Genomic DNA, 14,330 nt, shown 5'->3' with positions numbered 1-14,330 from the left:
GCTTCCTCTCATACTTTAATTTCTTTCTCCTGATTAATCTCTTAGTCATTCTCTGCAGTTCTTTTTATTCTGACCAATCATCTAAACTCCACTCATCTTTGCGCAGTTATATTCTTTTTCCTTAAGTTTGATGCTTTTCCTAACTTTAGTTAACCACGGATGGAGTCCTCCTTTTAGAATTTTTCTTTATGGTAGGAATATACTTATTCTGAGTATTCTGAAAAATCCCCTTAAATGTCTGCCACTGCTTCTCTATTGATCTAACCCCTAGTCTAGTATCCCAGTTAACTTCAACTAGTTCAACTTTCATGTCCACAGGGAGATTATGCAGTGCTCAGTTGCGTGCATGTGCAAAGTTCGTGCTCGGCCCACTCGCCCTCCTCCTCCTGCCCACACAAGCAGCGCACGGTGCTGCTGCTCGCGTATCACGCTGGTTGGGCCTTAATCGGCTTCCCGACTGCTCCCGCCGATCCCGCATGCCAAGGGCAAAATTCTGCCCTCTGTCTACTTACAGGGGCACAAGTGAATCCCCAGTTAATGCCCACCACCTGCCTACAATTAAACACAATTAATATATAATTAATACTCCAGTTGTAACGACTTGATGTCAACAGTGAGAGAAATATGATCATGTGCATAATGATAAATTTAAGCATTCTTGATGGAATTCATCTATCTTCCTTTTTATCTCCCACAAGACTTTCACACATCCTGCGGGAAGAGGTGCAGGCTCATGTTGTTGACCTTGAGGGGGCGGTGTACACGTAGCATAACACACTGGAGTGAGATGGTTACCAGTTCCTGATGCCTTCATGGTTTCCCAGGATTTTACTTACCACCTGTGTCCAAATCCAAACGCTCATACATGTTAAAACTAACCCCCCTGTTGTGAGATTGCTTGTGACATCCAGTCCTGAATAAGCCAAAATTTTCACATTGGAAAATCAAAACCATTTTCTCAATCCCCTGCCACAAACTCTGTTCTCTAGCATCTGATTTCAGCTACCTCTCTGACCACAGCCTGAATCAAAGTGCTCACAACATTGCTGTCCTATCATTGAGCTGAGCTTCAACCCCATATCCAGTCCTTAACAAAGATTGCTTACTTCCACCTGCATAACATTGCCCATCTCCACCCCTGCATCAGCCCATTTGTAGCTAAAACAAGTATACGTTCTGTTGTTACCTTCAGACTTGACGATTCCAATGCTGTCCTGGCTGACTTCCCATCTTCTACCTTCTAATAATTTGAACTTATTCAAAACTCTGCTACCGAATTCTAACTCACAGCATCCTTGCACTCGTTGATCTCCTAGTTCATCAATGACTCAATTTTAAACTTTTCATCTTGTGTTAAAATTAAAACATGCCCTTGCCATTGCCTAACTATGTACCCACCTCCAGCCCTAACTGTGACTTCCTGTTCAATCACTTGTTTCATCCCATTATTGGATGCAATGCCTTCAGCCATTTAAACCCTAAGCTCTGCGATTCCCACCCTAAACCTCTTCATTTGTCTATCTCTTTCTCCTTTAAGACCAAGCTTTTAGTCACCTGTTCTAAAGTCTCTTTGGCTCACTGTATGCTTCTATGATGTGCCTTGTGACCTTTCACTGTGTTAAAGATACTGTATAAATGTAAGTTGTTGTCTTGAATACATGCATTTTGTTATGTTCCAACAGATCCTTTCGTGGTCACAGTGATACTTCTTCACACCTTTATATTTTTCATAATGATGCTTCCAGTTGAGGTGATTGATCAGGCTCTTCAGGTAAGGGCTATCAAACTCAATTTAAATTCTGAATTGTTGAATGTTAGAGAATACTGTATTATTTAAGCTAACTTGAAACTAACATTTAAAACCAACAGAGCGTGTTCCCCATTTTCTTCAATGAAGTCATTATATTTTGCCAACTTCCATATAAGAATATATTGCCAATATTTTATCCATTGAATGCTGGTGTCACTGAACGACGTAATTAATACGTCTGGGTGGACCAAATATTCTACATTTTGTGTTGGAAGCTGAACTGGGTGGCATTGTCAATTAACTTTTTATTATTAGAAACAGTTTAATCCTGTGGTGAAATTCATTCTCTGGCTATTGAAGATCACAATTGAATGAGTTTGGGAACTCCTATCATGAATTTGTACAAAGCATGGGATACATTGAAATTGACACAAGGTACAGCAAGCGATTAGGAAGGCAGATGGAATGTTGTCATTTATTGAAAGGGGAATGGAATATGAAAGTAGGAATGTTTTGTATGATGGTGAGACCGCATCTAGAGCACTATATACAATTTTGGTTTCCATAATTTAAGAAAGGATATAAATACAGTTCAGAGAAGTTCAGAGAAGGTTCACATGGGTACGGTTGTTTTCCTTGGAGCAGCAAAAGTTGAGAGGGGACCTGATAGAGGTGTATAAGATTATAAGGGGCATAGATAGGGTGGATAGGAAGGCACTTCTTGCATTAGTAGAGGGGCCAATAACCAGGGGGCATAGATTTAAGGTAAGAGGCAGAAGGCTAAGAGGGGAGTTGAGAAATATTTCACCCAGAGAACGGTGGGAGTCTGGAATTAACTGCCTGAAGGGGTGGTTGAGTCAGAAACTCTTGTAACATTTAAGAAGTATTTAGATATTCACTTGCATTGCCATAGCCTCCAGAGCTATGGGCCAAGCGCTAGAAAATGGGATTAGTGTAGTTAGATCTTTGTTGACGAACATATGTACGTTTGTTGACCGGTGTGGACACGATGGGCCGAATGGCGGCCTTCTGTGCTGTAAGCATCTATGAGATGGGGGAGGGGGTTATCTTATGAGGAAAGATTGGACAGGCTGAGCTTGTATCCACTGAAGTTTAGAAGATTGAGAGGTGATCTTATTGAAACGTAGAGGATCCTGAGTGGACTTGACGGGGTGGATGCTGAAAGGATATTTCCCCTTGCAGGAGAGGCTAGAACTAGGGGACACCCTTTAAAAATAAAGGGCCTCCTGTTTAAGATGGAGATGCGAAGTAATTTTTTCTCTGAGGGTCATGAATCTTTGCAACATTCTTTCCCAGAGAGCAGTAGAGGCAGGGTCAAAGCATATTTTTAAGGCAGAGGTAGACAGATTCTTGACTTACAAGGGGCTCAAAGGTTAATGGGGGTAGGCGGAATATGGAGTTGAGACCATAATCAGATCGGCCATGATCTTATGAATGGTGCAGCAGACTTGGGGGGCCGAATATCCTACTCCTGTTCCTAATTCGCATGGTCATTTATATTTATGATCATATGACACTAATTGAACATACTGCCTTAGACCAGCTTTTGGCTTAAACGTAATCCAATAAAAACTCTAAGCTACACCTGTCCTTGCACTCTATTGCCCTCAGTGTATTGTCTCTGATGACAAGATTTTGATGATTGAGAATCCTGTAATGTAAAGTACCTGACATCAATAGGGTCTATAAGTAGGGCTTTTCTGCATCCCTCCAATGGAAAGAGCTATTGGATTTGCGCTGTTAGATCTGGCAAGTAACAGCCTGATGAAAAGAATTTTCTTGATCATTGTGGCTCCAGCCCAACAAGGAAGCAAGCAGTGCTGGACCCAATTCTGGGGACTGAAGTGGGGAAAGTGAAGCATGTTTCAGTGAGAAAGCATTATAGCATTAGGTTTGGAATAGTTATGGAAATGGACGCAGAAAATTCAAGTGTTAAAAATACTTAACTAGACAGAGGGGTACTGTAGGCTATCCCCTTCCCTTGTGGTTCAGAGGTCTGGATATCAATGACTCAATGTACACTTTACTTGCGTTGCAAGCAATACTTTTATTAACCTAAATCCCTTAGCATATAAATTGATATCAATATAAAAATATTGATACAAATAACTGCTAAAGTATACTCACAATCTGGTTGCTTGATTTCTTGAGAGACAGACATCGGGTGGTTGAACTGTCCTGTTCTGTAACTCACATTGATAGCTGACCAGGCTATCCTCTCTTCTGACTGCAGCCACGAGTCTCCTGCACATCCAGTTCTTATACCCTTCTGTCGGACTTGCGTACTACATTTGCAGCAATGTTGCTTCTTCATTGGCACAGGGCTTCCAGCCTCAAGTTACCCCCTGATGATGGGTCCTTGGAGTCATCACAACTGCCCGCATCTTGATTGCAACATTCAAACCATGCTGTGCTGGTCCTTTGTTCCAGGGTTGTGTGTGTATAGGTGCAGTTTGACTCGTTTCTGCCTACATGACTGAGCACGTTCTCTCTCTCTTCTGGTCATTGTCCACAACCTAACCCTCTTCCTGTCAGTTCTTGGTCCACCAAGCAATCATTTTGTGTTATACTAAAAACACATTACTCAATCTCTAATACTACGCTTGGCATGGCTTCTACAAAGAAAACCAGTACACACATTGTTTCAAAAATGTGGATTAAAGAAACAGACTACAGAAACATCAATATCAAAATATCTGTAGCAAATGCGGGCTCAGTTCCATTCTGGCAATTTATTCGCAATCTTGTTCTATTTCTATATTGCAAAAGTCAGTCAATAAGTTACAGATGTTACTCTCTTCATTTCTTGACAACTAAACCACACTATCTGTTGTTTAACAACAATGTATAGGTTGCTGTTGCCAGGCTTATTAACACTTTTGTGCCCACAGGCATCCACCCTTAAGTACATTGCATCCCATTTCACGGTGATTGTGATGTACTTTCCACCAATTTGTTTTCCTGGAACTGTGGTAAAAACTTTAGCTATCTCTTTAGCTATCTCCTCGCAATGACGCTTCGTCCATCTGACACAACAACAATTAACACTACTACTACTAGAACATGTGAGAATATTCGAATCCATGGATGTATCTGAATGTTAAGACTGCAATTCCAAATGTCTTCCCACCACGTGTCATCTATCCAATCAATGTCCTTGTCTATTTCCTTACTTTTCTGTTCTAACATGTAATACGTCCTGTGTAGCCTATTAAGGTCTTTCCATATGGCTGTTAGGTGCTCGGGTAACGGGGGTATCGGATAAAAGAATTAGTTGACATATTGCATTAGGTTACCTCTTATATCATTCTCCACCTGTATATAAGCTGTTTCTCGCTTGTGGATATCTACCAATTCTACCTTCACCCAGGTTGGGATCTGTGGGTGCAAGCACACAGCGTGATTGCTCAGTGGGCATATGTGGCTCCCATACTGAAATTCCTGCAGGTGGGGGTAATGCAACATCTCCCTTGCCCCATTGTCATGACCATCTATCCCTGAATTACTTATGGACATATTGAACTTTAAGTAAGACATGTGTTTTTAAAAAAGGATATACAAGCAAAAGCTGGCTGAGACTGTAAGGTAACTACTTGCTGGAAAATTCCAATGTGGGTTACTTGACCAAATAATTCAGAGAGAACGGAATGTCGCATCTAAAAGATGTGACACGGCCTACTTCAGACAGAGGCACTTCAAAGGAAAATATACAATGCATACCGAACTGTAATCTCCTGTGGTTATGGAAATAATGGAAATTGATTACCATCTCAGCTGAAACCACCACCCGTTGAGTTATATCCCAGACTGTGAACATGAACTGAGTTTGAAATGAAAATGGATCTGGGCGAAAGACATGTTGTTTTTCCCTTCCAAGAATACACAAGGAAAGGGGTTTAAAAAAGCCAACTGCAACCCTAGTGCTGTGTGCTAGTCTGTTGTTCTGTTCTGGTGTGTGCGCTGTGAAGGTCAGAGCTGGAGAACACCAACTGGGCATCCCTGCAGCTTGCAGGTAAAAAAGTCCTCTCTCTCTCTGATTGCTGAAAGCAAGTCAGCAAAGCCACAGTTGAAAAGGAAACAGGACAACTTCTTTCAGCTAACTTGTAGAACCAAGAATCTCCAAAACCAACTGCCAAAATCAGTGCTACCAGAATCACCCCAACTTAATGGACGTAATGTTTCACCATCTACTCCTCACAGGCAAGCCAAAGGACTGATTTGTATATCTTTTTAATTTTTATTTTTGGATTCAATTTCTCATTTCTAAACTGTGTGTGAGAAAGCTGCATTTTTATTATTCCTTTTATTATTTAGTATCTTAGTAACTAATAAACTTACTCTTTGTTTAACTCGCGAAAGCTTGGTTAAATTGGCTCCTTTTAAAACATAAATACATTTGGACTGGGGAAATGGTATCTACGAGGAAAGGGATCCTTTTAAAATTAACCTTGATGCGACTAATCGAAGGGGTTGATGTTATGATCCCTAGCTGAGATTGCCTCTGGACTAGCCTGATCCAAGGGTGGAGCCCAGCCTGATAGATCCTAACTTTTATTTGTTTGTTTAAATATGGGGAGAGTAGCAACTAAACAGAGTCACAGGAGTCAGCTGATGAAGTTTTTTACAAAAGAATAAAACATTTATTCAACAAGAAAATATGAACTATATTACAATACTCCTTCACCCACAACCATACCTTTACAGATATATACAGATTTGTAAGGATAACACAGATCCCAAAAGCTATCTTATACTTTAATGTTCAGAGTAAATACTCAGTCCATGTAAACCTATGGCACCCTGTGGTCAGCCACACCACACTCTGACCTTAAGTGACGGATGCCACCTCAACCAGATGCTATGGGTCTCTCAACTCCCCCCAGACACTTGTCACACCATGAACCAACCTGTCTCACTGAATTCCGTCCTTCACTCGAGGGTTTTAACCTCCACTCTTTAAGAACTCGCTTTGGAATCTTCTCACAAAACTGACATTTTCTCTCCGATGCCTTCCACAAGGGTTCACTTCCAAGGTTTCAAACTCCCCTTCTGATGTTCCTCTTCCCTGATTCACAACTTGCACCCAAGCTATCTTCAATGTACTCTCGCCAACTCAGCTGTTAATATTACACCATTGCTTCACATGCCCATAGCAAAGATTACAGACCTTCACTTGTCTCTTTGGACCTTCTTGCCTCTTGCACGCTGTTCTCACTTTAAAGCTGAAGTTTGGAGATTTTCCTTCTGCCCGTCACTCTTAACTTCACTTAACAGGACTTTTTCCCCAGGTTCCTCTCCTTCCTTTGACTACAAGGTCATCTTTGGACTTTCCCCTCTTTCACTCTTTTGGATATTTGGGGTTTTTCTTTAGCTTGGGACTTCTGTCTGTCCTCTTTGCTCCAGTCTCTCCTGGCAGCACCTCCAAAAACAGCTGAACTGCTACAGCTTCAAAACCAAACTGCTGTCTTTCTGTGTGTATGCCTGTGGGAGGAACCTGCCCCGTGTTGCTAGGCAACAGCACTGATTTTCTACTCTTGTGTGTTTACCTTTACCTCAATAGCAGTCATAAACTCCTCATTAGAAATGCAAGCAGCCTTTTAAAGTGAAACTAAAACTACATTTGACCTCTCTTAACATAGTACAGAAATACAAATCAAGCTTAAAATTTAAAGCTAAAACTCATTCCTAACACCCACAAAAACAAATATAACATACTTAATCTATCTCTATTTCCTAACAGTTAAATAAAGGGAGCCGGGTCATTCTTTCTCACCTGGGATCATAACAATTTGGGGTACCTCGTCCGAGATCATAACAAATTTTGGGAACCTTGCCCGGGGACTGGTCATAGCAAACTGGGGACTGATCCAGGATCATAAAAATTGGGGGGATCCTTGCACAGAAACCAATCATAACAAATTGGGGATCTTGTATGGGAATTTAACACATTTGGGGCTCGGTGCCAGAATTGTTCCCACAGATGAAACTAGTGAATTAGAGTGGGGAAAGTAAATTATTCCTTTGAAACCAATTTTTAAAACTGCTAAAAGGCTTTCTTGAGTCTGTACTACTAAAGTGTAGAAATATCCACATTTGATGCCAGCGCTTTTCTAGGAGAAGGGGAAGTTACTTTTGAGGATTTAAAAGTACTGTCCCTGGAAAGGGACACTTAGGATTAGAGATTCCCTTGAATATGATGAGATGTGTAATAGTTCAGTGGGTGGCCAGAAGATTACATCATGCAATTAAGGCAAGACTAAGAAAAGTAGAATTGCTGAGAATGCAGCTAGAAGAGGAACAAAAAGAATTCGAACTCCAAGCATTAGAATATGAAAGGGAAAAAGAGGAAGCTTTCCAGAGAACAGAAAGAGACAGGCAAGGGGAAGGGAGGAAGCTGTCCAAAGAAGACTGCATGATCTGGAAAGGGAGATAGAGGCCTCCAAGGCATCCTGTAAAATAATACTCCTGAGCAGCCAGGAAAAAGCATGAGTCAAAAGAAGCTGGAAGGGCTGGAGAAAGCCAGCTGGGATCTGTAGGAATACAGGGAACCCAGAATAGTTCAGAGGTCTTAAAGGGGGCAATAGAATCTGTAAGGGTTGGAGTAGCTAGGCAAGGACTACTTACAATCAAAGAGGCAGGGAACACGCAGCCAAAGTCTGCAGAGAGGGAAAGAACTGGAGGGTGTTCAGGGGCCCAAAAGGAGGCAATAGAACCAGTGAGGCATGGGATAGTTAAGAAACAGCTTCTTGAATTGAAAAAGGCCAAGGTTAGGTCTGTAAAGTTAACAAGGGTCCAGAAGAGACCAGTGGAATTTAAAACGGGCAGAAAGGACGACCTGGAAGTTGAGTTAGTAGGTACATTTTTTTGCAGAATTAAACAGGGACGAGGGGAATTCCCAAACAGAATGGCACATAGTGAGGGATATGCCTGACACAGCCAAAGAGCCAGATGGCAGGGCAATAAAAGCTAGCCCATGTGAGCCAGGGTGTCCCAGAGGACACTGGACCGAATAGGGACCGGCCCATCCCTACAGTAACTACAGTGGGGAAATCATTACCCCATGAGCAAGCCCATGCTTGCCACCATCCAAAAAATAGAACAAATGTTGCAGTCAACTCCCAGGCAGCCAAAACACAAGTGGGCAGTACTCTGTTGAGGAGCCAGGGGAAGAAAAAAGGCTGGGGTGGGAGTGGCCAAGGTTGGAGGAGATGCAGCCAACGAAGGCCTAGCAAAATTCTTTTCCCTGGAGATAAATAAGGGCACAGAAAGTCCTCAGATCTGGCCAGCAAACTTAAAAAGAAGCCTGCACCCCTGCTGGATGAGCAGGAGGTCTGGCTAGCCCACACCATTTTTCCAATTTTAGATGGAGAACAGGGAAGGTCCCAAGTAGACATGCAGATAGTGAGGGGGATGCCTCACCTCATTAATGAGCTGCAGGGCAGTGCAGCTAGAGTTGAACCTGCACCTGAGGGCAGCAGTGTCCCTGAGCACATGGGACAGGTTAGGGGAAGACCCCCTTCTAAAGCAAAAAAGGAAGAGAGGAGAGCCTACCCTAGAATAGACAAAGTTTGTGAAGATCACAAGGAGAATAGGGAAACCCATGCAGGGGTTAGAGCTGGTAAATCAGACAAAACCAAACAAGCTTTAGACCTCAACCAGAATGGTATTGATGAAAAGCTCACTGAAAGTGAAGTGCCTGAACCTGAATCCCTACAGGGGGTGGAAGCTGCAGCATGACCCACTAATCTCCTGACAATTAGACCTGTAAAAGTGCCTGGGTTCAAGCCAGTAAATTCATGGGTTACAGAGGTAGGCAAAAAGTTAAACCTTTTAAGAACAGCTCAGCATGTCAGCCTGTGTAGAAGGTGGCCTGGGGTCAGGGAAAAGCACAGTGTCAACACCTTGGCCATTGTTAGCAATTTGGGAGCTAACAGTCAGGTAAAACACCCAAACCCCTTTGATGATACTTAACACAGCAAGGGGCAGACACAGGGTTATTGATCAGAGGAGACTATAAAATAAAGCAACTTTGAAACCTTGGCACCAAGCTAATCTGTAAATGAAGGTAACATTTGTGAAAAAGTTTAAGATACAATGCCAGGTTATTCCATTGGAGTTTGTTTCTCTAACTACCACCTAAAAATCATCCACATTTCCGGGAAATCAAATGTGATTGCAGTCACCCTGTCCAGGACTTAGAGACCTGGTTAGAACTGCAGAGATAATATTGACCAAGGCTAGGGGAATGAATGTGTGTGTGATTGTATTTATTGTTTTATATTTATTTATTTGTTCTCCTTTTGTATTGAAATGAGAATGAATCCATTGTGTGGGGAAGTGTCATGTCCACGTATCCTATCCCCAGATTACTTATGGACATATTGAACTTTAAGTAACACAAGCGTTTTTTAAAAAAAAGATATTCCAACAAAAGCTGGCGGAGACTGTAAGGTAACCACGTGCTGAAAAATTCCTATGTGGATTACTTGACCAGCTAGTTCAGAGAGAATGGAATGTTGCACCTAACTTCAGACAGACACTTCAAAGGAAAAGATATAGTGTAAACTGAACTGTAATCTCCTGTGGTTATGGAAATAATGGAAAATGATTACCATCTCAGCCGAAACCACCACCTGTTGAGTTCTATCCCGGACTGTGAACATGGATTGAGTTTGAAAAGAAAACAGATCTGTGCGAAAGGCATGTTGTTTTTCGCTTCCAGGAATACACAAGAAGAGGGGTTTAAAAAAAGCCAACTGCAACCCTAGTGCTGTGTGCTAGTCCGGTGTTCGGTTCTGGTGTGTGTGTGCTGTGAAGGTCAGAGCTGAAGAACACCAACTGGGATATCTCTGCAACTTGCAGGTAAAAAAGTCCTCTCTCTCTGATTGCTGAAAGCAAGTCACAAGTCAGCAAAGCCACTGTTGAAAAGGAAATAGGAGAACTCCTTTCAGCTAACCTGTAGAACCAAGAATCTCCAAAACCAACTGCTCAACAGCCAAAGTCAGCACTACCAGAATCACCCAAACTTAACGCCTGCAATGTTTCACCATCTACTCTTCACGGACAAGCCAAAGGATTAATTTGTATATATTTTTAACTTTTATTTTTGGAATCCGTTTCTCATTTCTAATCTGTGTGTATGTTTGTTGCGTTTTATTTTTTTTTCTCACGTTTAGTAACGAATAAACTCACTCCTCCTTTAACTCGAGAAAGCCTGGTTAAATTGGCTCCTTTTAAAACATAAATACAGTTGGACTGGGAAAAGGTATCCACGACGGAAGGGATCCTTTTTAAATTAACCTTGTTGCGACCAACCGAGGGGGCTGAATAAAGAAGGGGTGCCAGTTCATCCCATCTCACCCGGGAGCATAACAATTTGGGGTACCTCATCCGGGATCATAAATTGGGGGAACCTCAACCAAGGACCGGTCGTAACACCATGTACGCCACTCATGTCAGTTCCATTTTAGCCAGTATGGCCTCTGTGGTACAGTTAGTTGTAGCTTTGAACTCCGTCATGTAGATTGGGTGTGGACACACTACGCTGATGTCCCTATAGTACAGCCCTCTAAGGCCGTACACCATGTTCTCCCCTATCTCAACTGCATGAGGCGCAAATTATGACACAGCATACAATAATCTTCCCTAATAACACCTATGTTTTCTAGACTATATAATATTCTTCTTGTGGCTGAGTCTGTCAATACCGGAATAACTAAGACCATATCAATTAACATTCCATTCCGCACAACACATTTGGTATTTCTGAAGTAAACATGACCAAACCCCTGAGCTGGCAACTGGCAAATCCCGTTTTCATGGACAAATTGACCAATTGCTCATTCGTCATCCACATTGATACCATTCCCTCCTGCAGCTGCCTCAGGTATTCCCTAGTCTGTTTGAGCACCCACAACCCATAGGTTTTGCAGACATTGTTTTGAGATGCTCGGTTCGAGGCACGATATCCTCTTTATTTAACTAATTGATGGTCTTAGCGTGACTTTCCAACATAATCGCCCAGTCCCTGAAGCACTTGAGTCAGATCTTGGTTTGTGCAGAGCTGTCCACCCTGGACCTCTTGCTCTTGTTTGAGTATTTTCCTGAGTTGTTTACCCAGTTTGCTGACCTTCCTGCCTAATGAGGCCAAAGTGATTGAATTTACCATAGATGTTCCTGTGTTAACTGTTGTGGCAGCAATGTTTACCAAGCTGCACTTTGCGTTCCTTTCTGAGGGTAGATTTTATGTTTCTTCCCACCATTAAATGGGGCTGCCTGTTTTAGCACTCGCCTCAATTGGTCTGAGTATGATTTTTGTTGAACACCAAGAGGGTAAGTCAATGTCTGATACATTGAATACCAGGGTACCAGTTCATGGTGTATATTGTCATATGGAACTTTGTTGTCCTTTACCAGGGCCAAACCAATGTCTGGTCCTGGTGATGTTTGGGGACATTTCAGTTCTGCCAGGGTGGTAGTTACACTTGGGGATCTGGTTGTCAGAGGGCGAGTAGTAGTTGTGGGCTTCTTGCACTACCATGTGGGATAATTTAGAATAAACCCCCTGCCTCAATCTTTGTCATATTGGGACAGGTCAGGTCTGAGCCTCTTGGTGTACCCCTAGGTTGTTGGATGTTATGACTTCTTATGACACACAGAACAGCCATGCACTCTTTGGTGCCATCCATACAATGTCACCCGTTCTCTCCCCACAGTTCCATGGAACATCAAGGTACTTATGGTGCAGCCCATACATATCTGCACTCCCTCAGTTGCATTCAGGTACCCTTGCATGGCAAGTGTTTTGTCGCAGAATATATCAGGCATGGAGAATCGTCCATGTCCGTATTAATGCGTTTGACTTCTGAGTGCCCGTGGAGCAGTCCATCGGTTGCGGTGATTAACAATACCCTCAAGGCGATCATCCTGTGAACAGTAAGCGCATGTGGATTTTTCAGCCCTTGCCCCTTTAAGACATAAGCCACATATACATATTTTTCTGTGAGCCTTCTTGGTTCACAGGCACACAGAAATATACAAAATCAGGTTGTCTGTTTCCTTCTAAACTGAGGTTCTCCATATGGCCCTGGACCAGGGTTTGGTTTGAATTTAACTCTTCTCCTCCCCATCCGGCTGCCATCTGCTTGCCATGCTATATCATCCCAAAAACACGGTGACGCCATTCCCTCTAAAGAGCCCACCTGAGCCTTTCCCTGAGGAGTATCCGGGGTGGGTATGTGTACCTGCTTCATTTGATTGATATGGAACCAATTAACCCTTTTGGGTAACTGACTTGCTAAGTCCACAATGTTGTACGGGCCTTTGTACAGCAGTCTGAGCAGCTCCACCCTTGCATAATTTCAAACCATTACTTGTTCCCCAACATCCTTGAGGTTTCTCAGGCATAAAGAGCAGTTTGTTTTGACTGTGTAGCTTCCCGGTGTTAATTACTGCATTTTTGTGCAGCAGCTGTAACTGATCCCACAGGTCTCGGGTTAACCTATGTTTAGTCACATCCTGTATCTGTTGTTCATTCAAGGTGGGGATCAATAAGTGGGTTGGCATTTTCATGGGTCTGCCTGTCACTAGCTTATGCTAGTAACTTGACTTCTGACCTCGGATGTTCATTACAACCAGTGTAATATCTCATCCCACCTTTGAGATCGGCCCTCTAGTTCTTTCTTTAAAGCTGTCTTAATAGTTTGATTCATCCTCCTTAACTATCCCTGATGACTGGGGGTTATGGGAAAACAAAAATACCTGGAAAAACTCAACAAGTTTGAGTTCAACAATTTTAGATCATGAACTCTCTCCTCCATCCCCACCCCCTTTCTGATTTTTCCCCCTCCTTTTTGTTTTTTCCAATAATTTATATAGATTTTTCTTTTCCCACCTATTTCAATTATTTTTAAATGTATTTCCATCCATTGTTTTATCTCTACCTTTTAGCCTTTTTCGATTCCTTCACCCCACCCCACCCCCGCTAGGGCTATCTGTACCTTGCTTGTCCTGCTTTCTACCCTTAATTAGCACATTCCTTTAGATAATATCACCACCTTCAACACCTCTTTGTCCTTTTGTCTGTGACATCTTTTGGTTACCTCCACCTATCACTGGCCCTCTATCCAGCTCTCTTGTCTCCCTTAAACCCCCCTTAAACCAGCTTATATTTCACCCCTTTTCTATTTTTCCTTAGTTCTGTTGGAGAGTCATGTGGACTCGAAACGTTAACTGTGCTCCCTTCCACAGATGCTGCCAGACCTGCTGAGTTTTTCCAGGTATTTTTGTTTTTGTTTTCGATTTCCAGCATCCGCAGTTTTTTGCTTTTATCTTAGTGTTATGGGACACATGCTGTTTTCCTTCAATCCCTAGTAACTGCAGGGTTGCTTGCATTACGTGCCCCGTAAAGTGGCTTCCTTCATCTGATTCCACTATATCTGGTAGTCCTTATGAGAAGATACTTCCTTCACTGGGGTCCTGGCAGTCCACAAGGCTGTGGCTGACTTACAATGGAAATGCTTCCACCCACTCCGTGAAGTTATCCAATAATACCAGACAG

The 14,330-nt window shown here is 42.5% G+C and overlaps 1 protein-coding gene across 5 annotated transcripts in view; it reads left to right on the top strand.

The window, feature by feature from the left end:
• Nucleotides 1-14,330, top strand: part of LOC144693823 (polyamine-transporting ATPase 13A3-like) — a 176,470-nt gene that overhangs the window by 130,367 nt on the left and 31,773 nt on the right. For all 5 annotated transcript variants that reach the window (XM_078563888.1, XM_078563886.1, XM_078563890.1 and 2 more), the window contains one exon: nt 1,683-1,771. In XM_078563888.1, the coding sequence (XP_078420014.1) occupies nt 1,683-1,771 (89 nt within the window). The remainder of the gene's footprint in view (nt 1-1,682; nt 1,772-14,330) is intronic.

This window comes from Cetorhinus maximus, chromosome 19 (assembly GCF_964194155.1).
Source record: "Cetorhinus maximus chromosome 19, sCetMax3.hap1.1, whole genome shotgun sequence".
In the NCBI taxonomy this organism is placed as follows: Eukaryota; Metazoa; Chordata; class Chondrichthyes; order Lamniformes; family Cetorhinidae; genus Cetorhinus; species Cetorhinus maximus.
Note: the sequence above shows the minus strand (reverse complement) of the source record. Positions and strands in the feature narration are given on the sequence as shown.